This window comes from Silene latifolia, chromosome Y, assembly GCF_048544455.1.
Source record: "Silene latifolia isolate original U9 population chromosome Y, ASM4854445v1, whole genome shotgun sequence".
NCBI lineage: Eukaryota > Viridiplantae > Streptophyta > Magnoliopsida > Caryophyllales > Caryophyllaceae > Silene > Silene latifolia.
In genome coordinates this window covers 55286908-55312581 of record NC_133538.1, presented here as the reverse complement: position 1 = coordinate 55312581, position 25674 = coordinate 55286908, and the positions used below count along the sequence as shown (strand labels likewise).

Below are 25674 nucleotides of genomic sequence, written 5' to 3'. Positions count from 1 at the left end.
ATTTACATCTACTTCACCTTTTCCACCACATTCTCTATTCCACCACAATCATTCATCCAACATTTTCATTTGATGTACTCATCCAACATACTCAATTCAACATTAGTAAACACATAGCGATCCCATGACACCCCATAGTGACCGGTTCAAAGTTGTAGGGCGAGTTCGCGACTTTAGGACGTCTGCCAAGTGTTTGCATTAGCTCCTAACAACTCCTACCTGGGTTTATGTTAGTTTGACTCCCTAGGTTCATTAGATTCATTAGTTACAGGTTCTAAAATCGTCGTTCTGATACCACTTTGTAACACCCCCATACACCAAGGTGTCTTACCAAGACCGCCTAACACATGGAAGTGCTACCATCTCGGTTACCCGATGCAATATATATCAAAAGGACCATAAAAGAACGTACTTTAATAGATAAGTTTAAAGTGATACATAACCAAAAGCCAAAACTGTCAAAAGAAATACAAATGTTCCAAAATCTAAAACCGACTAAACAAATGTAAAGTCTGATAACACAACGGAAGACTCTAAATGAATCGTGGTGACTCAATCCCAGCTATCCCTCGTGCATCCATATCATACTTGCTCAATAACTTCTCACCATCCCCGAATGGATCACCACAGTTTTTAAAACAATTAAACGGGGTCAATTACTTATTACACAATATAAGATAAACAAAATCAACAATACATACAATCCTCCAACACCATCACATCACCAATCACCCGACTAGCCTGAATGTGACACCCCGCGATAACGCGGAAATATAACTAATAAATTAATGCGGAAATTTAGGAGATTTTAAAAACTTTTAGATTACAAGTTAAGGATTAAAACGCGGGTGCCAAAAACTAAATGAAACACATACTAAAATAGACAAATATAGGTTATTACAACCCAAGTCTAGAAAGCGGGGAAAAGATATCCCACGAATAAACATATAAGGGGTTTCTAAACTAGAAACTAAGGTCCAAGGGTTTAGTTCTCGCTAGCCCACACGTCTTCCCCACGTAAGCATCTTCACCACCTGTCATTCATGTAAACATGAACGCCATAATCAGTGGGGAGTAACTCAAGGTTCTCCCAACCACAATATGTCGAAAAGCAGGTAACAAACAACACTTAAACAAACATATTAATCATGCAACATATGTGAACAATGAAGAATAAGGAGATATAATGAACAATCATGGTGAAACAGGCATAATAATTTCTTAGTAGAATAGGCATGGTGTATGAGGATGAATATGCAAATCAAGGAAATAGAATCACCAAGTCAACCCACTTATGTTGACACGACTCAACAAGTGTAAGACATATACTTAGTATGAACTCACAAGACAAACCATCTAGACTCCAACCTCTTGGTAGGACGACGATCATAATACGGTCCTAGTCTAAACCTGGATCCAGACTCTCGGGATGGACGTCACCCGATTCGACAAACGATATACCAATCGTATCCAAGACTCGAAACATGGCACACACTCGTAACCAAAGGTCGAGTAACCTCTAATCGGAAACATGGCACACACCCGTAACCAAAGGTCCGAAGAAAGGCGGAAGGATATCCTAATTCGGAAACATGGCACACACCCGTAACCAAAGGTCCGAAAGAGGAAAGATAACCCAATCCGGAAACATGGCACACACTCGTAACCAAAGGTCCGAAAGGGGTAAACAAGGAATGTCAAGTAGTCACACAATGTAAAACGTCACACTTGAGTCACAATAAGAGTAAGAATGATCATGCAGACATCATATGATACGGGATCCTTAATGTCACATTCATACTCATGGCTTGCATCTCACCATGAGTACAGATGGGAACATTAATCCCAACGATCATATCGCAACTAGAGGGCTTATAGCTCACCTCTAGTATCCGATAGGACCAAGACTCTCACAACAGAACAATACAAGGCATTATCAAGAATATGACCCTTCACAAATAACTATTTAATAAAGATAACTCATACTTGTCTTATATTAAATATTTCATTTTATAAATCAACATGCCGGTTAAATAAAGTATAATAAGCGATAATGAATAATTTACGTTATATGAAATATACGGGATAAAAGGTGACCAAGTTCAAGTGACCCATTTATGAGCCCAATAAATAAATCATGTGAATTCCAATGAATGGACTAGGATAAGCCCAATAAATAAATCATGTGGCAAGCCCAATAGAACAGATAAGTAAATGAACGATATTAACTAATTACGTCATATAAAATGTGAAATGGTTATTTAATCATAATTTAAATAAACCCAAACTAGCGCCAAAACGATTTATAAACACGACAAGTCCAATTATAAAATCATGACAAGTTTCATTAAATTAACGATTCAATCCAAATGAATAGATATGACCAAATCAACTTACTAAGTATAACTAGTTCAATTTATTAACCTAACTAGTCCAATTTATCCAACATTACTAGCCCACTTACCACGATCAAATGAGCCCAACAAAATAAGTGTGTGAGAGAGCGATATTAATGAATTACGTTATAAAAATATGAGACGGAAATCAATTATTTCAAATAAACCGAACTTGCGCCAAAACAATTCATGAAACGATTTCAACATGTCATTTGGCCGCACTTGCACGACCTTCATACCCAACCATACCCGACTTTAACCAGCCACTATGCCCGACCCCATACAAACCCGGTTACCACCTAAAATGGCCACTATTCAAACCACTAACTACCGCCCTCACCAACACTCCTCCACGGCTACACTCAGCCTGTAAAACAGTCCGCACATCCGTCCTCAAGGCAACCTAAACAACCACCCGAAACCATACTTGACAAGTCCTTAAACGACCCAACCAACCCATTTAAACCATGTCCACAGCCAACATCACCCACGACATCCCCAAAACAGAGATCAATCCGTGCCCAAATGGTCTTGTACCTTCACCCAAACAGCCACCACGCACCTGCCCACAACTCACTCAGTCATCACGCACCAGCCACAACTCATGGCTGCCCATAACCACCCTTCACACCGCCTTATACCCTGTCCTAAAATCAATCCAAAAAAAACAGAACCAGGGGTACATACAACCGAGCCCAAACACAGCTCCCAATGACCACCCATTCGACAGTCCCAAAACAGTCCGTGGGTTGCACTGACACCGTCCCCAAAACAGACTACACCCTACCGTATCATGACTACTCGAACAGTAGCTAACAGTCGAACAAGATGGAGCATATCCAACATACAAACAAAGGTCGAATCCTCTTAAACGAACCGAGCCATGAAAGCAGCCGTTCAGAACATGTAAAATACTTGCTAAACTTACTCAATTAACCATACACATGAAAGTAAACATAAAGAACACAACTTTCACATACAAGGGGGGTTAAAAACGAATTTATGGAGCGAATTATCGACTAATTGTCGAGTAACCTATCACCGTTACCTTTGCTCTCGAATTCTCGGGTGAAAACGTCCAAGGCACGAGCTTTACTTCAGTCTTCAGCTTAAAAGAAGGAAAAACGAGTCGATTAAGACCAGAAACCGAGTTGACATAAGAGATGGTATTTTCGAACTTCACCAAAATCAAGACTTTATTACCTTAAAAGAACGAGGAAGAAGAGAGGAAGCTAAAGGTGCAAAAATAATGGAGTTTGGTTGAGGAATAAGGGAGAGATCTTGGTTTGAAAGGTCGAAAATGGTGATGGTACGGGTTGTTTGTGTTCTCTGTTGCTGCTGCTGCATTTTCGCCAAAAGGAAGAAGAAGGAGGTAGGGTGTGGGGACGTGATTCATGTGAACAACAACACAACAATATTAATAGTAATATTAATATATAATAATATTTAATAATAATAATAATAATATATAAACATATATAAAAGAGATATTTTACAAGTAGAGTGTAGGATGTTAGGTGGGTGTGACGTGTTGTTGAATTCTGATTGGTCCGGATTAAAGCATGTATAAAGTGAAATGTGACGGTCTATAGCTAGACGGAAATTGAGACGGAAATTATCATTATTATTGTCATTATTATTATCCGACCAAAAATACGTATACATATATTATTATATAAATTATGTCCCAAAAATATAATTTATATAATACGTACTTTAAAATATTCTTTTCATTAAAATCGTGCTTGAAATGAATTAATTAAATTAAATAATTTAAAAATATAAAATAAGGTAATTGAACGGCTATATAAATTTTTAAATGTCAAAAATGGGAAATTCGCGGGTGTTACGCTGAAGGTCTAATCCTACCATATTACGGCCGCAACCAGTAATCCACACCGCCAGTGGGGGAATGCAGCCGTTCCCACCTAAACCCCGCTCATCAATATCGAGCACAAACCCATGTTCCTTAATGTGCACATCCCCTCTTGTGGCGGGTTCCACAAGGGGCGAATCAAAGGCGTAAAGCCACTCCTGCAAGTGACTCCACTCAGCCGAGGGCGTACCTCGCGAACCACAGACAAACAACAACAACCAACTACAACATCAACAATTACCAATTCAATACGATATAGATCAATGACATCAATCAACCATCAACAACCAACCAATCATCCAATATACATGTAAACAATAACTGAGTAGGGAACCCTACCTGGAAATGCAATCACAAATATCGTCACAACAGCGAATAATAAACGTTCCTCTACGAAAACACCTCCTATCAATCACACAATCATACAGTAACCATCTAATATCAAAATACTCCTAAAACCCCTGAACTACCCAACTAGGGTTTCAACCAAAATCAACAAAATAATACAAAAACTGTACTAAGATCTTACCCAAAACGCGACGGTGTAATACTACGGTTTTATGAGTCTTTGGGTACTCTATCGAGTGGGACTTACTCTGTCGAGTAAGTAGTTTTGACGCAAAACAGTATTCTGCCTGTAGGGTACTCGATCGAGTAAGTTAGGTACTCGATCGAGTAGGGGGCACTCGATCGAGTAAGTGAGTTTACGGGCTGAGTTTTGACGGGTTTTGTTAATGATGCGAGATTAATATATAATGATACCGTCACTTTTCTTAAACCTTTTTAACTATTCTAAAAACCTAATTGAGAAGAAAGGAGTTACGTAACTTCATCTCATCGCATCATTAGCAAATCCCCAAGGCTACGTTCGTTGGATCATCTTGTTCTTTACGCCGTTGTGATTCTTGTGTCGAGGGTAAGCTTTTCATATAAATTTTATAATGTTTTGTTAAAGTTGGTTAAACCCTAATTGGGTGATTTGGGGGTTTTTATGATTATGTGGTTAAGGTAGTAATTGTATGCATGTGTGTATAGGAGGATGATTCGTAGAGGAGAGATTTTTAGATAGCTGCTAGATCGTCTGATTCTGTGATTTCTCTCCAGGTAGAGTTTTCCTACTCGGTATTAATTACATGATTGTAGTGATTGTGCTGTAGATAGTAATTGTTGATTGTTTTAGACGGTTGTGATATTATATTGTTGAATGTTTCAGAAGGTTGTTGAGGTTGTGTTGTGATTATTGTTTATCTGTCTGTGTTCTTCGGGGTGCATCCCTGGCTGAGTGGAGTCACTTGCGGGAGTGGCTTCACGCCCTTGATTCGCCCTCTGTGGAACCCGTCACAGAGGGGATGTGCACATTAATGAACTTGGGTTTATCGCTCGACAGAGATGAGCGGGGATTTGGTGGGTATGGCTCCGGTCCCCCACTGGCGGCGTGGAGTACTTGTTGCGATGGGTACTCTGGCAGGGCTACACACTTTAGTGTGTAGTCAGTTGTGTGGAGATTGGAGATGGAGACCGGGGATTTGTTTGAACTGTTTGTGCTGTTTGTGATATTATTCCTTTATGGTGTTTGTTTTATGTAATCAGTACTGACTCCATTTAAATGTTTTAAAAACTGTGGTGATCTATTCGGGGGTGGTGAGCAGTTATTGAGCAGGTATGAGCAGATGCGTGTGGGATAACTGGGAGGAGTCACCACGATGCAGTTTAGAAGTATTCCGCTGTGTCTGATAGTCTTTTGATAGTAGACAATTTTGGAGAACTTGTATCTCTTTATTAGTTTTGGTTTTTGGCATGTAATCACGTTAAACGTTATTTACTATTTAAGTATGTTTCTTTATTGTCTGATGATTTATCATTGCCTCGGGTAACCGAGATGGTGACGTTCATATACATGAGTGGTCAAGGTAAGGCACTTGGAGTACGGGGGTGTCACAAAGTGGTATCAGAGCGACGATCTTGAAACCTGTAACCAATGAACCTAATGAACATAGGGAGTCAAATTAAAATGAACCCGGGGTATAAGTTGTAGGAGCTAATGAAAAGACTTGGGAGACGTCCTAAAGTCGCGAACTCGCCCTACAATTTTGAACCGGTCACCATGGGATATGAGTCGGGATCGCTATGTGTTTATTTTATGAATTGTGTACCTATATAGTGATGTGTGGCATGAATCAGTGTGATTTTGTATGTTGTTGGTTGAAAGCATGTTGAATGATAGTTGGTTTACAATGCTTGTTGGAATTGTTGAAAAGTATATGAGAATGATGAATGATGTGGTGGAAAAAGAAAGTAGTTCATATATGATAATATGTGATGAATAATGTATTGCAGGATGAATTATTTATAATGTGGCAATCTTAGTAACATGAGATTAGGCGGTGTGATATGGTTATACATGATTTTGTTCCGTAAAGTTATATAATAAAGCTGGATACTATATGCATGCGTTAGATAAAGTGTATGTTGGATGATGGATAATGTTGCTTAAAAATATGATTTCATTATTTAAGCATGTTTATATGACTAAAGTGGATTTTTTTTTTATAATGTTGATATGTTAGTAACACATAAATGGGAATTTTATGTTATATATATTGTCATTGTTTTTATGTAAGGTTATAGAATAAAAAGCATGTGGGCATTATTACATGAGTGGTAAGTTGAATAATGTATGTGCATGATGGAAGTTGTTGTTTCGCTTTTCTAAATAGTAACATGTGGTTAGGGATACTGGTTTTATGATTATTGAGTTGTTTTTTTTGTTTACCTTGTTGTTGTTTAAGTTGTTTGGAAGTAAAAATCGAATAGTTATGTCGTCTTATTACAGCAAAGTTGTCTTTAAACTGTTATAACTTGAGATGCATAAATTATTTTGATGTGATTCCAATTGGAGGTGATAGCTTGTTCTTTTACGATTCTAACGATAGGTCACACGCCCAAAACGACCAAGAAACGAGTGAGGTATGACTGTTTTACGAAAATTGGACAGTGCTAAGAAATGCATAGGCTACTCGATCGAGTGCCCCTCACTCGATCGAGTGCACCTCTTGTTACTCGATCTAGTAACCCTTACTCGATTGAGTAGTCCTGGTAATTTGTTTTACGTGCTTCTGACCTTCACCTACTCGATCAAGTGCGTCTTTTACTCGATCGAGTGGCCTGTACTCGATCTAGTGACCCCTGTTTTGGGTCATATGCTTATCTTTTGACTTCCGTTGCATATTATGTTTAAATCAAAGGTGTTATTTTGCTTCTTTATGCATTTTTTTTACATGTATGTTGGTCCTAATGTGTAAGTTACCCAATCTTATGATGTAAAGAGTGGCACCTGTGGTGAGTATGAGTTCGGTGGGAGGACATGAGTTATATGTGGTTCTGATAGATTGTGGAGAAAGGAAAGGAATTTTTATTACCTGATTGACACATGGAGCATGTTTCGTGGGATGAGATGAGTGATATGATTGTGTGTTGAGTAATGTAAAAGTAAGTGAATGTGGGCAAGGAGTAATGTAAGTTTATGGAACATGAGAATGAAAAGATTGAAATAAGAGATGCAAATTGTACGTGGTAACTTTGGATGTTTCAGGATCATGAAAGGATGTAGTTATGACTCGGTTGGTTGAGAATATATATAATGGAATGGTCATTATAGGTAAATGGAAAGAAATGGTGTATAAAGAGCTTATATTGAGTTATGCAGCGATGTGGGTTTGCAGATAGCGAGTGAGTTTGGGAATTTGTTCTATCAAGAGGTGAAACTAATGTGTGATTTCCTTGGACAAGTAACGGTATGAAATGAGTTTTGGGAATTCAAAAAAAAAATGATGGGTGATCAGTGTGAGTGATAACATGAGATGGTCTGGACTGATTGGTGATAACTGTGAGTGATAGCATGATAAGAGAGGATCTAGGGTCAGAAAGAGTAAGATGATATCGATAAGAAATAATGGGATTTGAGTTTTGGAGCAATGAGAAGGTAACCGGACCACTAAAGAGTTAGATAGAAGTAATAAAGAGTTGAATTATTAATTGGTATTGTTAAGTTTAAAGAGAAAAGAAGGATAAAAGGTAAGCTGAGAAAATGTTCACCGGAGTTATGTGATATAAAAGTAAGGAATCGTCGAGATGTATGATACTATCACGAGGATTTGAGTTAACAGTTATATAGGAGTTTCAGGACAACATGATTAGTCATGAGTTTCGGGGAATTAAGGAAAGGAAGAAGCCGAGTAAATAATTTGCACGATATGAGATCTTGGTGGTGAGTTGGGTGACGATACAATTAAGGATGGATTTGGAAATAATGTTGAGGTAATTTGGTTGATGAGTTTGATGTTTGTTATTCGGGATGTTAACCAAAGATAGGAAAGAAACCGTGATGTTTAGAGATGAGTGTAAGAGGCTTGGTGTCCGAACGATGGTTGTATTGAGGTGTTGTCACTAGTGGTTAAGGGTGATGATAAATAGAAAAGATGGCCATTCTAAAGAGGTTGATTTTGTAGAGACATGATTGATGTGTATGATTGTGAGGGAGCATAAGATATGGTTATAGGAGGCGGTTGCTAGTAGTTAAGTATTAATGTTATGGTTACGTTTGGCAGGAAATGATTGTTGTGCGAACGGAAGAATGTGTTATGCGGGGCATATGAGTTAAGCACGGGCGAGAGGTAACCTTTATCCGGTGGTAACTTACGTGATCAGGATTGACTGGTTGGATGTCATTACGGGTCTAATATGTATATAAATGTTTGTGTGAGGTTCTGACCTCACGGAAAGTGGTATGGTGTATAGTTATAAAGTTGTTATCTGAATGTTCTTTAATATATGTTGGGTATGGTAAACTAATGGAATGAGGTTCAAAAGGTAATAATTTGATTGATGTGGCATGGATAGTTAAAATCGTATGTGTATTGATGATACATGTTATTCCGTGATATGGTAAGGGGATGATATTCATGAGGTTATTACCTGTTTAATTCATATAATATGTTGCGTTGTGATTTAGTATAGTGGATTTGAGTAAGTTTTTCTTGTCCAAGAAGTTATGTTGAGTCAGTGTTTGTGGGATTGTGTAAGTTGTGATGTCTATCGGTGTGGTTGTGGTGCCTCGGGTGGTGATCCGGGCACGGTACTTCGTGTTGTGATGCAGGCATTTTTGCGCTGCGATGCGGCTGTTGGTGACGGTGTTGTGATGCCGTCACCGGTTGTGGTGGAGTAGGTGGGATAATTATGATACGAGTTCTCAAAAGTACATACCAGTTATACATAGATTGTTGTGTTGTTTGCTGCTGCTTCCTGTGAGTCTCGGTTTGTACAGATAGAAGGTTGTTTTGTTTATTGTGTTTCTTACCAGTTTCAGTTTGGGAGTGAGGGTAGAGTATGGTATGGAAGAGAGATATGAATGTTTCTGTTGTGGTCATGGTATAGTGATTTTCTGTTGATGGGACACAGTTGTGAGAGGTTGTTACAGTAATTTTGATCTTGTTTTAAGATAAGGCATTAGACATAGTCATGGTAAATGATTGGTGGAACATGTATTGTATTGATCTGGACGCTGCAGGTGGTTCATAATCAGATTTTGGGACAGTGAGTGTAGGGTGTTGGGAATTAGTGTCATGTTAAGTTATGTATGGGTTTTGCGGTAATGAAAGAAAAGAACTTGAGGATCTAGTGTGAGTGTACGTAACAAGTGTGGATCGTGAGTTAGGCTTTCGGCCATAGGAGTTTTATATAGTTTATATAGAGAGGTTTGTCATGTTGCGGTAATGTGGAAGAATTGAAATTTTGGTTAAGCTAAGGATTTTGTGGTATAGGTTAGGTGGTGTGCCGAATGAATTGAGGTACGAGAGCTGTTTAAGTAAGAGAACCAAGGATATAGGAATGGTGAGTGTTTAGATTATAGGCGGTTACCTTTCACATGCGATGGTGATGAGGATTTTAGGAAGTATGACAAAGGATTTAGTATTAGAGAGTTACGAGGACGTAACATTTAACTTAAGAGGAGTAGAATGCGACAAAGAAAGTTTAATGGTTGTACATGTTGTAGTAGATTTGGAAGTTTGAGTCTTGATGTAGAATAAAAGATTGATTTGTGTTGTGGTTGATTTTGTTAAAGGTCAAGGCCGTGCTTGTAGTAGTGTGATGTTCAGGAATGTGGGAATTCTTCGATAGTGTTGACAGTTGGGCGAGGATGTTTATGAGTTTGATAGTGTTGACAGTTGGATGATGATGTTGAGTGGGAGTAAACTTCGAGGACGAAGTTCCTTTTAAGGGTGGTAGAATGTAACATTCTGATTGATGTTATGAGCGTCTTGTTATTGGATTTTCTAGTGGATAATATGTTACAGAGTTAGCAGTGTTTGTGGATAGTAGTTGGTAGTGTTTGGAGTTGGTGTCGAGGGAGACTATGATGTAGTTGATACGATATCGTGAGCCGTGTTGTGGAGGTATGCATAGTTGGTGGAGTTGGTGTTAAGAGTTCATGTTTTGTAGGTTGGAGTTTTGTTTTAAGTTCTTAGTTACTTTGTTGTATTTTGATATAGTTAGTGTATGTTTTGAGTCGGGTTGAGTTTGGTTTGGTAAGTATGTTTTGGAGTTTATGTTGAGTTTTGTTTTGTTGTTGTGTCGGGCGGGTATCAGTGTGTTTTTGTTTTGTTGTGGTTTGAAATTTGGGGACGAAGTTCTTTTTAAGGAGGGAAGACTGTAATACTACGGTTTTATGAGTCTTTGGGTACTCTATCGAGTGGGGCTTACTCTGTCGAGTAAGTAGTTTTGACGCAAAAACAGTGAGTACTTTGTAGGGTACTCGATCGAGTAAGTTGGGTACTCGATCGAGTAGGGGGCACTCGATCGAGTAAGTGCTTTACTCGATCGAGTAAGTGAGTTTACGAGCTGAGTTTTGACGGGTTTTGTTAATGATGCGAGATTTATATATAATGATACCGTCACTTTTCTTAAACCTTTTTAACTATTCTAAAAACCTAATTGAGAAGAAAGGAGTTACGTAACTTCATCTCATCGCATCATTAGCAAATCCCCAAGGCTACGTTCGTTGGATCATCTTGTTCTTTACGCCGTTGTGATCCTTGTGTCGAGGGTAAACTTTTCATATAAATTTTATAATGTTTTGTTAAAGTTGGTTAAACCCTAATTGGGTGATTTGGGGTTTTTTATGATTATGTGGTTAATTAAGGTAGTAATTGTATTCATGTATGTATAGGAGGATGGTTCGTAGAGGAGAGATTTTGAGATAGCTGCTAGATCGTCTGATTCTGTGATTGCTTTCCAGGTAGGGTTTTCCTACTCGGTATTAATTACATGATTGTGGTGATTATGCCGTAGATAGTAATTGTTGATTGTTTCAGACGGTTGTGATATTATATTGTTGAATGTTTCAGACGGTTGTTGAGGTTGTGTTGTGATTAATGTTTATCTGTCTGTGTTCTTCGGGGTGCGTCCCTGGCTGAGTGGAGTCACTTGCGGGAGTGGCTTCACGCCCTTGATTCGCCCTCTATGGAACCCGTCACAGAGGGGATGTGCACATTAATGAACTTGGTTTTATCGCTCGACGGAGATGAGCGGGGATTTGGTGGGTACGGCTGCGGTCCCCCACTGGCGGCATGGAGTACTTGTTGCGATGGGTACTCTGGCAAGGTTACACACTTTAGTGTGTAGTCAGTTGTGTGGATATTGGAGATGGAGACCGGGGATTTGTTTGAACTGTTTGTGCTGTTTGTGATATTGTTCCTTTATGGTGTTTGTTTTATGTAATCAGTACTGACCCCGTTTAAATGTTTTAAAAACTGTGGTGATCCATTCGGGGGTGGTGAGCAGTTATTGAGCAGGTATGAGCTGATGCGTATGGGATAACTGGGAGGAGTCACCACGATGCAGTTTTAGAAGTCTTCCCTTGTGTCGATAGTCTTTTGATAGTAGACAGTTTTGGAGAACTTGTATCTCTTTATCAGTTTTGGTTTTTGGCATGTAATCACGTTAAACGTTATTTACTATTTAAGTATGTTTCTTTATTGTCTGATGATTATTATTGTCTCGGGTAACTGAGATGGTGACGTTCATATACCTGAGTGGTCCTGGTAAGGCACTTGGAGTATGGGGGTGTCACAGACGGTCTCAATGGCGTAAAGAACTCTGGATTCCGACGACACAAGCCTTGGGATTTGATAGCAATGAGAGAGATGAGAGCAACGTAACTTTGTTTTTATCTTTGTTAAAGTTGTAATAGAGTAAAAGTGAAAAGAAACTGACGAAATATGTTTTTATATCATTCTCACGTTGCTATCAAAACCCGGCAAAATAACCCGTAAAACCAACTTACTCGATCGAGTAAGTGACTTACTCGATCGAGTGGCCCCTACTCGATCGAGTACCCATCAAACAGAACACTGTTTTGTACGCAAAACTCACTTACTCGATAGAGTATCCAACAACACATAAAATCGTAGTATTAGAAACTGCTTATTACCTATGAGTAGATTCTTGACTATTGGGTCACAAAGTTGATTTATTTGGTTTGTAGTAACTAAACGATTGTAAATTAAGACTATATCAAATATATAAAACAAGTCTAGTGATTCCGGTTCACAATGAATATCAATTAGGGTCAATTAACTAACATGGACTGACTATCTAAGGCTATATGTCATGTCGGTACTATATATCCTTTAGATGAGCACTTAGCATGCAGTCGTTATGACTAAGTCGTTCTACCTAATTATTGTAAGCCTTTCTTAGCATTAATCCGGTCGACAATAATACTAATTCGCGACACTAACTAATTAACCCCGGCCGGTAATTAATCAATTAGATTGATAAACAAATAATAGGAGATCATCGATCTAAGCAGCTAATAAATTTATTAACCCTAATTAATATTTATCGATCCCCTTCAACCCTAGATGGAGAATTAGTTACACATAACAATAGAAAGAACGATAAACATAATTAAAGAAAACATAAGAATATAGATTAGAAATACAGAACAATGATTAATTGGAAGATTAAAGGTATGACCGATCTTGCAAGCAATAATATAAAAGAGTTTTTAGAGAGGAAAGCTAAACTAAACTAAACTAGGGATTTAGAATAGCGAAAAGCATAACCTAATTATTGTGCAGGAGTTTCCTATTTATACTATTACATAATCATTAATTAAACCGATTTAAGGGAAGTTTTATAAAACTGCGTCAAACTAGATACTCGATCGAGTATTAACCCACTCGATCGAGTGACTTCAACAACTTCAGCTTATCTTCGTATCTTCTCATCTTGTTTTCGTCTTGCCGACTCCACGGTACCCCATTTTACTCTTTTGCTCCACAAATGCATCAAATCTGCATTAAAACACCAAAAGGTGGAAGTATCGACATTTCTAATATAAACGGCATATAATTAACATATTATAGCACAAAACCGTCTCAAAAGCAACTAAGGGGAGTCATAATTATGACTCGCATAAATGTATATATAATTATGACTCATCAAAGTGGAAGAGCTTTTACTACGTGAATTAAAGCATAAGGTGTTGATTAGGTAGGAGATCTACACATGGTGTGATATGCCCAAAGTGCTTCTCCCAACCTCTCATTCTTGGATTTTGAAACCATTTTCTTGAGCAAGTTGGAAAGAGTTTTATTGAAAGCTTCATCGAAACCATTAGTTAACGCATCATACATTGAAGACTTATGTTGGATAGACTTGACGGTAATGACAAGAATAGAAGCAATCTCATTTATTTGGAAAAGTCTAGTCAAAACTCTTAAATAAAAGAGAGTGTTACACAAACTAAGTCTTATCGACTTAGAAGTGAGAAAAATTCTACACACATGATATTAATATGGCCCTGAATGGGCCACACCATATGATTTCTTGACGATATTGACAATGACATCGGATTTGCGGCGCCTCGCATGGACATATGTAGAACGGAGTCTAACTTCTAAAACACCGAGGATGATGGATCTGGTCCCACCCCTTATGGAAACATCAATGGGTTAATCATCGAAGGATATACTAAAAGGGTTAAGTTTTCACTTTTCATCGTTAGATCTGGATGTCATCTTCTTCGACATGGTGAAGATCTTCCTAATGGCCATTGAAATAATTGCTGCAAAACTTGAGTACGCGGAAAAGGATGAGTAGTAGAAATGTCTCATCGGACGTGCCAATTTTGTAGCAACAAATTTAAGTAAATTTGCAAAAAGTAGTGAAAACATAAATGATTTTTTTTTTATTAATTTGAACGATTTTGGGTATGATCGTCTAGTCATTCTACTGATTCGATAATTTCTAAATGTGATTTGACCCAATTTTAGAAATTGTCAACATTTTGACTTTGGCCCCATTTTAATAACACAAGACATATTATTATGTCTATAGTATTACTCGTATTTACATCACAGTTAATTTTATTATATTCTAACAATTTGATATTTAAATATATCGATCATCTTCATAAAATGTCAAATTATCAAGACAGAATTGTAAAAAATTTCATATTTATTGTCCCTTTCTATTTGGGAGGATTTATGGAAAATGGTTGAGCTACCTAGTATATCCCTAGAATTATTGAGAGTTGAGATAATAATATTGCGGTACCGGTGATAAATGTATTTTATATAATATTTATATCCTCAGTACAATACATTTTATGTCGTTTTTTAGCATATTGTCGCCAAATGCATTATGTTTTATGAAATATCGCTTCTCCCTCCTTGTTTCCTTATTTCGTAGGGTTTAAGCCGCATTTTGAGATTAATTCCAATGGTACAAAGAAGCAAGGAACGATTAGGAGAAGGTTGAAAATAGAAAGACCTACAACAACCATTACTCGATCGAGCCCACTGATTCGATCGAGTAGGAAGAACTTGATCGAGACCTGGTAAATAAATCAGGTCGTGTCATGTAGGTGTTCGTGTCACATGTATACGGGTTACGAAACCTTCAAACCAAACCCGACCTAATTAAATCTCGTGTCGTGTTCCTATCAACCCACTTACATAAATGGGTCGTCAAGTTCAACCCGAACCCATTAATTTCGTGTCGTGTTTCGTGTCATGTCAATATTTAGAAAGTTTAAGTATATTTATGTGATGGAGGACCAAGAAAAAATTATGATTAATCTAGTAAATAAATCATTCGTGCTGGTTTCGTGTTTATAGAGCTCGTCCCAAATCCAATCCAATTAAATTTCGTGTCGTGTTAGTATAGACCCGCTTAAATAAATGGGTCATTAAGGCTCAACCCAAATCCATTAATTTCATATCGAATTCATATTGTGTTTTTCATATCGAATTCATATTGTGTTTTTATGTCGTGTCATTGTTTGTCAGCTTTATAGTTGAGAAAGTCCTGTTTGGATCTAGACGTTCCATTGCCACTTTGACAAAGAGGCCGTAATAACTTGCTACACAAGATCATCATTCAATAAGCCCGTTCTCAAATACCTCAGGTCAACAAATTTACACAGCACAATAACACCATTTTCCTATTTCTCACGAAGATCTTCAAATGAATTTCTTAATTTCAGCTTCCACGAGGTAATAATACATTAATCCCTCTCACAATTCAATCTGTAATTGTTTTTTCTTTGTGTTCTTGATGTTAGATTAGATTAAACAGTAAAAATGTCAAAACCCTCTCAAAGAATCATCAAAGGTCTTCTGAAATTACATTTTAATGCTTCAACAAACCCAATTTCCAAACCCTCAGTTCATAATTTCCGTGGATTTTCAACAAATTTGTCAAATTCAGCTGTTAATTCTTGCAAAACCCGTCTCGGCTTTGGTTTACAATCCTCAATTTCAAGACCCAGTTCGTCAAATGGTGTTTTATGCACAAAGTTTGGATCTTTCAACTCGATTAATGCCGGTTCGTGTAGGAATTACTCGTTGTTGCGTAATGTTAAAATGAATTTGGGTGTTGAGAAATTGGTGTTTAACCCATTAAAGATCAGGCAGTTTTCTACTAGGGTGCCTACTTTTGGGACCAAGTTGGGTGGTGTTAAAGGTCAAGGTAATGTGGCTAAGAAAGTCGTTCAGCAGCCTTTATCTCTGGTTAGCAAGACATTTTCGCGGTATAAGGAGGCGATTGGGCTTCAAATCGAGGGGTTTTGGAAGCGGAATTTGTTGTTTGTGGTGGGTGCTGGAGGTGTGGTAGTATGCATTATGTTGTGGAGGATTATGTTTGGGATTGCTAATACTTTTGTCGGGTTGTCAGAAGGCATGGCTAAGTATGGTTTCCTCGCTCTTTCCAGTTCCATGGTTGCTTTTGCTGTAAGCTACTCGTGTTTACATTGCTTCTACTGCTGAGTATAACTTTCCGATAATTGCCTGTATGTTACAGAATTGAATGGTTGCTATGTGTTTCTTTTAGTTCTAAGAATTTATCATTATAAGCCTGCAATGTTTGAAGGTCCTTGAAGTCGCTTATTATGCCGTTTCTGAACTGAGTATTCTTTGCACGGGTAATATGCTATTGTGCTTTATCATTCATTTATTTGTGCCATACTTTGTTGTGAACTGGGTAGCATTGTTGCTTCTTTAATTCACAATGATGTGTTTGAATTGTAAGATTATGAGGGAGGGGAGGAAGGATTAAATCTATAATTGCCTAATTTCTCGTGTGGATAGTAGCATATGGAGATTGCGAAGAGAGGGAGGAAAGAGATATGGAGAGGAAGTTAATATCAACTCCTCATTGTGTCATATGGTTAAATAATACTCTTATCTTTCAGCAGTCGTGTCTTTGCCTCCAAATATTTTCCCTCACTAGAAGACTTGACTATAAAAACTGTGCTCACTGTGAGATTGTAGGTCTATGCTCAGATTTAAGGGGCTATTTGGTTTGATTTTTTACAGAAAAAGAAAGGCTGCTTTTGCTCTTTTGGCTCAATTTATTTCATTTCCTTTCACTAGATTCCTTCTTAGATTCCCTGGTAGGATTCTTTATCCACCTCACCCTATTTGGAGGTTAAGAGAATGCCGTCTGTGATGCTCGGACTTGGATACGAGGATCCGAGTGTCGGATCCATGAAATCTCAAAAACAAGGACTCGGATACGAGGATCCAAATTTAAATTTGGACTCGGCTAATTTTTATTTTTTTCTGAAAAAATTGATTATTAGTTTAAAAAAACAAAGAAAAGAAAGGAAAAGTAGTTTCTTCATGTTTAACATGAATGAAGACTTTATTACATCATTAAATTCATGTCAAGATCACTCCGGATATAGGGCTGCTGTACAAAATAGAGGGTAAGAACAAAATACTCTCACACCGATTTCTCATAGAAGGATCCGTCAAGGATCCATGTCCGGATCCGTGTCCGGATCCTGTCCACCGGATCCTGAGGGTCAGGTGAAGAGTCCGAGCATCACAAAATGCCGTTGTGTCTTACATCCACAACCATGTCTATGAAGACTGCACCTCCTCCTGGGTCACGCCTAACCTTTTTACCTGACTAGCAACCTTTACCATCCATTCTGCAATTGCTGGACCATATCACAGTCATCACTTCTGCTGTCCATTTCAAATTGACCATTGCATCAGTCAGACCCAAACACCTTGTCGCTTCATGCTTCAACTAGTCACTTAATCAATGCTGTCTCATCACAACCTCAGAGGTAGGAGGTTGGCAAATGCGAAAATTGACCCTTAGGTGCTTGAATTTGACCACCATAAATGTTGATCTCAATTATGATGGTCAATTTCGAGAATTAAGAGGTCAATCATTCCTTCATCTTGAAGGGATGACAAAATTGACACTGTAAGTTACACATGACAACAGTGATGGGCTGATGAGGGAAGAGATCAGGATAAAGGAAAGAGAAGTCGGATCAGACATAGGGAGCTTAGCTTTAAAAAGAGCAAGGCGCACCCGATGAGGGACCATGCCATGATTCTCAAGGCGAAGCTGCACGCCTCATGAGCAAGAGACATTGTTTTACAAAACATACTTCGATTGCCCATTATACAAAATTGAAGGCCAGCTTAAAAAATCATCGTGGTAGGCTTTGGAGCAATCACACTATATAGGTCACATCAATTCCCATAGACAACTTTTGCAGGGTGCATTAAGGCCCAAATTGGCTAGTTAGATGACATACATTAACCTACGACTCCTACGAGGAAACATGTCATTATAAACAACATTACCCCAATTAGACTCCCGGAAATTATGGGATAAGGGAGGGTTGGATGTGCGCAGTCTTACCATGTATAGCAACATGAAGAGGTTGTTTTCGGTACTTCACAGTATAATGTTGTGCAACCATTTACGCTAGTCATTTTGCTTTATTCCATCAAAATCCAGAAACAAAGATCAACGGGTCTTTGGCTCCATTCTATATTTAAACAGTCATGTTATATGTGTTGAATAATTATTTTGTATTATAAGCTTTGTTTGATTTTCAAAATTACTTAATTCTTTTTATCGCAAAGTATTTTCATGTCATGTATTCAACAATGATAATTCAAGCTTTTGTGGATTCTGTTTATAATACTCTAAACACGCTAGAATTATGTTCAATTATTGTAACATAAATAAAAAATCGAAACACGCTAGAATTATGTTCAATTATTGTAACAGAAATAAAAAAAACCAATGGGTTTACGGGTTTCAGATGACTTTTTGATTAGGGTTATTTTCACTTTAGGTGCCTGATGTTTGGCCAAATTTCAGTTTGGGTACCTCACATTTGCAAAATTTCACTTTGGGTGCCCAAGTTTATAAGCAAATGTATTTTAGGTACCCAAGATTTGAGTAACTCTATTTTAGGTGCCTCAAAAATCAAAGGGATATTCTACGGTGTACCCTTGAATTTTTTGGTTTTCTATGTTGTACCCCTCCTTTTTTTATAGTTTACATTATACCCCTAAATTTCTTACTTATTTCTCCATCATGACCTCGTTTAACTCTCCAGTAACTTTTTCTCTATCAAATAACCGCTTTGACCTTTATTCTGACTTATTAATGTCGTATCACCATCCTATATGAGAAATATCACAAATCACTTTTAATAAGCACCAACTAATATTAAAAACATCTGTTATGATTCATGACATGATAACGGAGATTTGATGAACTTTTGGTTAGTTACGTATACTATTTGGTATTTTGGTGGGTTAATAAGTAATTCGGCGAACTAATAAGTAAATGAGTAGGTTATCGAGTAATTGGAATGGTAAATATACGATTTAATAGGTCATTTAAAAACTAAGTTGGCGAAGACAATAAATAAGGTCATGGTATAGACTAATGTATAGAGTTCACGGGTACACCATAGAATTTCAAAAATGTAGGGGTACAACATTGAAAACCGAAAAACTCGAGGGTACACCGTAGAATATCCCCAAAATCAAAATGTAGTTAAATTTAATAAATAAAAAAAGTATTCACACCAGTCGTACGTTTTATGTGGTTTGCTCCCAAAGGTAAAAGTCCTACCTTCCTTACAAGTATGAAGAATATTATCGCTTTTCATTTGTTTCATATTGATTACCTATACAAAATTTAATTTCTTATCCAAATTAAAAGAAGAATCAAGCATTAGATTTCCAAAGTTACTCCATTATCATTCTCCTTTAAAATTAATTTTGCTAATAAGTATTATTTCAATTTTGATCTATTTCGCAACACATATATCATACGAAAGTCTTTGTTTTGATTTTGGATTTTAGGTTCATGATTACTAATTTTGCTATGTATTATTAGTGTGATTAATTGGACATGTTAGCTTAGCAAAATCACACAAACATGAAAAATAGGGAGATGAGAATCTACCTTTTACCTTTTGATTATTATATAGAACTATAAAATCCCATGCATTCCATGGGCCTTATAACCAGCTCAAAAAAAAAAAAAAAAAAACGCGGAAACAATACGTTTCCTTTTTTTAATTTTGTTTTAGAAAGGGCTTATATGCAAAGAAGGTCAGGGAATGGTGGAATGGTGGAAATATGGAAATTATATAGTGTTGCGCCTTTATCACATTTGCAGTTCAATGACACTTTGACAATTGCTTTATAACTTACCTATGGTTCCTTCTCTGTCTAGGGCCTATATCTTCGTTCAAGATATGCAGTCAACCCCGATAAAATATACAGGATGGCTATGAGGGAGCTCAATACAGATGCCCGTAGTCTTGAAGTAATGGGTGCTCCTCTGGCAGGAACTGACTTGAGAGCATATGTGATGTCAGGAGGTGGCCTCACGATGAGCAAATTCAAACCCAGGCTCAGGAGTAAAAGCTGTTTTCTTATTTTTCCAGTACGAGGCTCTGAAAGAAAAGGATTAGCGAGTGTTCACGTCAAAAAGAAGAAGGGAAAGGTGTGTGTATTAACCAATAAATTTTCATCAGAAGTTTATGATTGGAATGTTTGGGGATTGTCGTGAATATTTGCTTTGCTTGCTTCCCAAAAATAAATCATGCGTAAAAATAAATAAATTAAATGGTAACTCTGCTTAAGTGCTTTCTAATGTGATCATGAATTATGTTTGTGTTTCTTGTTCACAATTACCTGTTCAGTTGTTTCTGTTGTGGCATTGTCATGTTAATTTGATGATTTTAGGAGCTTCATATGGTAAAGTTTCATGTGCATAATTAAATTATTATGGGACTCAGACATGTTGAAGACTAAGACTGATTGTTTCTGAGAGACACCAATACATATTGAATCTCTGTCACATTTTGATCTCATTTGTTTGAAGGAAAATCTCTCGGTTTAGAATTGTGGTTCATATTCTACAATAGTACAATGTATGTCGAATCTCTTGAGGAAATAATTATTTATCATAAATAGATGGGGTTCTTCGTGAACATTTTCCATTTGATCATGTACACTGGGGAGATATGTTTTTTCCCATATTGAAGAAAATGTGGCTTTAGAGAGGTCAATATAAAGAGGAAGAATGTGTGCAAAACTGCAAATGATAAAGCACGAGCCCTCTATTGTCCTATTATTTATTTACTACTCCCTCTATTTTTTTTCTTCCACATGGAGTTTGGGAAGTCGAAAGAAAAGAATCGGAGGGAGTATGTATTTTACATTTAAAGAGCTTTTACTCTTCCTTTTTTCCAAGATTTACTATCCCTTGCTTGGGATATAGTTCCTTTGTTTACTATCTTATTTTCTATTGTCTTAAGTTTTTTAGTTACTACCCCTTGTAAGAGTTTTGAATTACTTCTTTTTCTTTTAATTTACATATTTTCTTTACACTTATTACTTTGTTAGGTTCATTCTTTTTGTATGAACTTTCTTTTAGGGGAAAAAAAAGTCCACCTTTTATAACTTTCTATTTACAATTTGTTTATTAGAGTTTTTGATCTTCTATATTTATCCTGCTCTCCCTTTTTTTTATTGTACATCGCTTATTGGTTTTCCCAAATGATGATTCATGTTACACCGCTTGTTACCCATCTTTTTCTCTCTCATTTTTTTGTTGTGCGATTTTGTTTTCGTTGTTGTCATGTTTATGAATGGGGGAACCTAACTGAAAGGATATCGGTTATTGAGCTGATTAGCTTTCGACAAATTGGTGGCATTGCAGTATGATGTGAAGCTATTGGCAGTGGATGTCCCAATGGCATCAGGACCTGACCAGCGAATATTCCTAGTCGGTGGTGAAGAGGAGTACCGGATTGGCGGAGGACTAATAGCCGAGCTTAGAGACCCTGTAGTCCGAGCAATGGCAGCCACCAAGGAACTCGAAGAGAGAGATGACATTGAAGCTGAAGAAGATGAGGAGCAAGAATTACTGGAGGCTGAGAGGAAGCATCAAGAGGAGGTTGCTAAGCTTCAAAGATGATCGATCTACTTTCAAGTTTCAATATACTCTTTTTGTACTCTCTTCTCATTTCATCGGTTGAACACTGGTTTTCTTGCACCGTCAAGTTTCAGAGAAATTCCTCTCTTTGGCTTTTTAGGCTGTTTAACAAGGATTTAAGGTCAAAAATCCCGGATGTACGCGACTAAATCAAATAAATAATTTTGATTATATCTCCAAAAGAATCATGTTCATAGAATCATAAGTTCATTTGATGCTGTGAATTTTATTTTCTGCCTCTATTATTTCAGACCTTCGCATATGTGGAGTTGTCGTGGTCTGGTGGACCACCGTTTTTGATGAAAAAAAGGTCTTTCGGTAGTACACTAGTTGGCTAGTACTGCTTTCTGTGTCAAAAAATGAAAATTCAATGCACCAGCGGGGAATCGAACCCAGGTCTGTACCGTGGCAGGGTAGTATTCTACGGTAAATTATACCATGAACCCATGAGTATGGTGCATGATACTCTTCCCCCCATAAATTTTTCTTATAATAAATAAATATTAAATTTAATAAATTAGAAAATAATAAAAAATATATAATTATTCATAATTTGTATTTCTCTACAAATAGAAATCATATTTGATATATTTTGTTATTTATTTTAATTTTCTTCAGTATTCACATAATGTAATTGACATATTCTGATATTCATTTCATATCACATACTTATTTTTATTCCTTTAAATTATTTTGTATTATGCGGTTTTGATATGAAATAAATCGTTAATGATCATTCTCAATATATTTGAACAAATAGAGTCATATTCACTAAACTATAATGTGATATTCACTAAACTGAAAGTGAATATAATAGAGTTATGGGATGAATATCACACTACATAATACATTCACAAATGTAAAACACATATTCATTAAACAATATTGTCATATTCACTAAACTTAAAGTGAATATAATAGTATCATATCGTGATTGTAACACTACATAACACTTAAATTGAATGTGATAGTGGTAATTGTTATTAAAAGTGGAAGTTAATTTTTTGTTTTTAAAAATAAATAAAAAAGAAGAAGTTGAGGATGAGTGGGGAGTGGGGGGAGTTGGAGGGAGTATGATGGGTGTAGGATATAAGAATTGTTCTACCACTAGACCACTGGTGCTTGGGTGTTATATATCGAACATTTAACATTATTGTTATATATCCCATATTGCCTTCTAACAAAGTAAATAATTTTAACTATATGTTACTTGTATATTCTAAATCAAATGAACAAATTTTACATTATATTTGTACGTATATTTGGAGAGATTAGTAATAAAAATGGACTATTACGGAGTATAATCAGAAGATTAGAATACAAATGAGATGAAAGCGGTAAATATTATTGGTCGTGGGTGACTGACTACAAATGAGATGGAAACGATATTAATATTAGTCTTGGGCGACTCACGACTGACGGCAGATCACATACTCACATTAGACAATGAACGTTTGAAAGTTATAGTATTAGAAGTTATTACTGTACAAGTTATGACTTGCAAGGAGGAAGGGGAGTATCACAAAGGCCTGATTTACCCAAAAATGCACTAGTAGGAATCTTAGATTTGTGGGGTGGAATTCTCCCACTTAATCGGTTCCTTGAAACATCAATTGCCTTCAACATTTCCAAATTCAAAACATTACTTGGGATAGTTCCGCTCAACTTGTTCGTCCCCAACAAAACCGTCATTAGTTCCTTAGCATTCCCAAGTTCCTGGGGGTATTCTCCCAGAAAGGCGATTATTAACCATCTTAAGTACGTGTAACTTTCTCATGTTACCCGATTGACTTTGGAATGGAACTTCCCAACGGACTGTTGGACAAGATTAGAGAATTGATGTCGTTCATGACACGCTTGTAACCAATGTTGTTGGGGATCGAGCCAGTGAACAAGTTACCAGAGACATCTATAGAGTTGTAAGTCCCACCTTGTTCATCAACCTTCTCGTCGAAAATCAGTCCCAAAGGCCCAGAGAACTTGTTTGAGTGTAGATCAAGGTCAATAAGCCTCGAAAGGTTTTTAAATTCAGTAGGAATAGTGGAGTGAAATCCATTGTTAGATATTTTTAAAAATCATAGATGGGTCATGCTTTGGTGCTTCCTATCCATGAAGGCAACCTCCCTACAAATTCATTACTCGACAAGTCGAGCTCTTCTATTGATGATGAAGATAGCCATCGAGGTAGCTCGCCTTTGATCCTAGTCGCGGCTAACTTCAGGCTATAAAGAGGCAACTTGGATAGCCAATTTGGTACATTAGCCAACCTAAGTGGATTGTTTGACAAATCTAACTGCTGTAGTGTCTCTAGTTTAGCAAGTTGGAAAGGGAGTGGCCCAACAAGCTGATTACTTGACAGCGCTAAGGACCTTAGCAACCTAAGAGTCCCAAAACTCGCAGGAATTTGGCCTGAAATCCGATTGTTTGAAACGTTGAGATCGGTCAAACCGGAAAGCTGACCGAAACTTGATGGTAGAACACCAGTTAAAAAGTTGTCCTGAAGATGGATATAATTCAAAGAAGCAAGTCTTCCCATTGAATTGGGAATGTGACCGGTAAATTCGTTTTCATGTAGGTATAAGTAGACTAATTGAGCGAGTTTACCTATAAAATCTGGTATATTGACAGAGAGATGGTTCTTGGACAAGCCCATGTAGTTGAGGTTCTTCAACTTGCTAATACTAATGGGTATCATACCAGATAGTTTGTTGCCATCCAGAATCAACTAAGTTAGAGAAGCAAGGTCACCAATGGAAGACGGTATAGGACCAGACAACTGATTGGTTGACAAAGATATTGTCGAAAGAAACCTCATTGATCGGAATAAAGCGCCAAGTATAGGTCCTGAGAGCTTGTTTTGATCAAGGTAAAGCTCCTGTAGTTTATGGAGGTTACCGAGTGAAACAGGTAACGACCCGTTTAGGTTGTTGGCCTTGTTGCCGTGTAGGAAAAGACGTCTCAAATGTCAAGGATAATCATACTATCAATGATAGGAAACAATCACTAATTGATACTATCAATTAGCTGATTGATATAGTCTATCAATTATAATCATAATTACTCCTTTATAGCATTGTATCTTTATGTTCATACCTAGATTTATATCTTGTATTATTATGTTCATACATAGGATCATATCTTGTATATCAGTATAAATAGCACTAGTCTTGTAATCATCTATCAAACATTCATTTTCTACATGGTGTACTAGAGCCATTAGATCCTAAAAACTCTCAATCAAAAACACCGACTACCACCCACTGTTTCTCGGCTCACTTTCCCTCATGGCACCCATTGATTCCACCATACCCAACCTTCATGAACCATCGAAACCGTTTGTCCGTATTCATCTTAATGGATGGACTGAACTCACCCCTGATACCTATCTTACTTGGCAGTTCCAAGTCCGTTCCCTCCTTCGTGGACATGGACTTATAGGCTATGTTGATGGCACTCTCACTTTCACCCCACCACCACAAACCATAACACCCACCCTAACACCCGATGCAAAACCCGAGTCATCTCAACCCATTCCCAACCTGGCATATTAGACCTGGT

General features: G+C 37.2%; 1 protein-coding gene and 1 pseudogene across 1 annotated transcript; one reads left to right on the top strand and one right to left on the bottom strand.

Annotated features, from left to right (window-relative positions):
- Positions 1 to 15665: 15665 nt before the first annotated feature.
- On the top strand, positions 15666 to 22311 carry LOC141634251 (uncharacterized). The gene is made up of 3 exons (XM_074446482.1): positions 15666 to 16568; positions 20347 to 20619; positions 21841 to 22311. Exons 1-3 carry the CDS (start codon positions 15921 to 15923, stop codon positions 22096 to 22098), a joined length of 1179 nt encoding a protein of 392 aa, XP_074302583.1. The 5' UTR covers positions 15666 to 15920; the 3' UTR covers positions 22099 to 22311.
- A 1296-nt stretch (positions 22312 to 23607) lies between these two features.
- LOC141628083 (uncharacterized) lies at positions 23608 to 24811 on the bottom strand (annotated as a pseudogene).
- Positions 24812 to 25674: the final 863 nt, after the last annotated feature.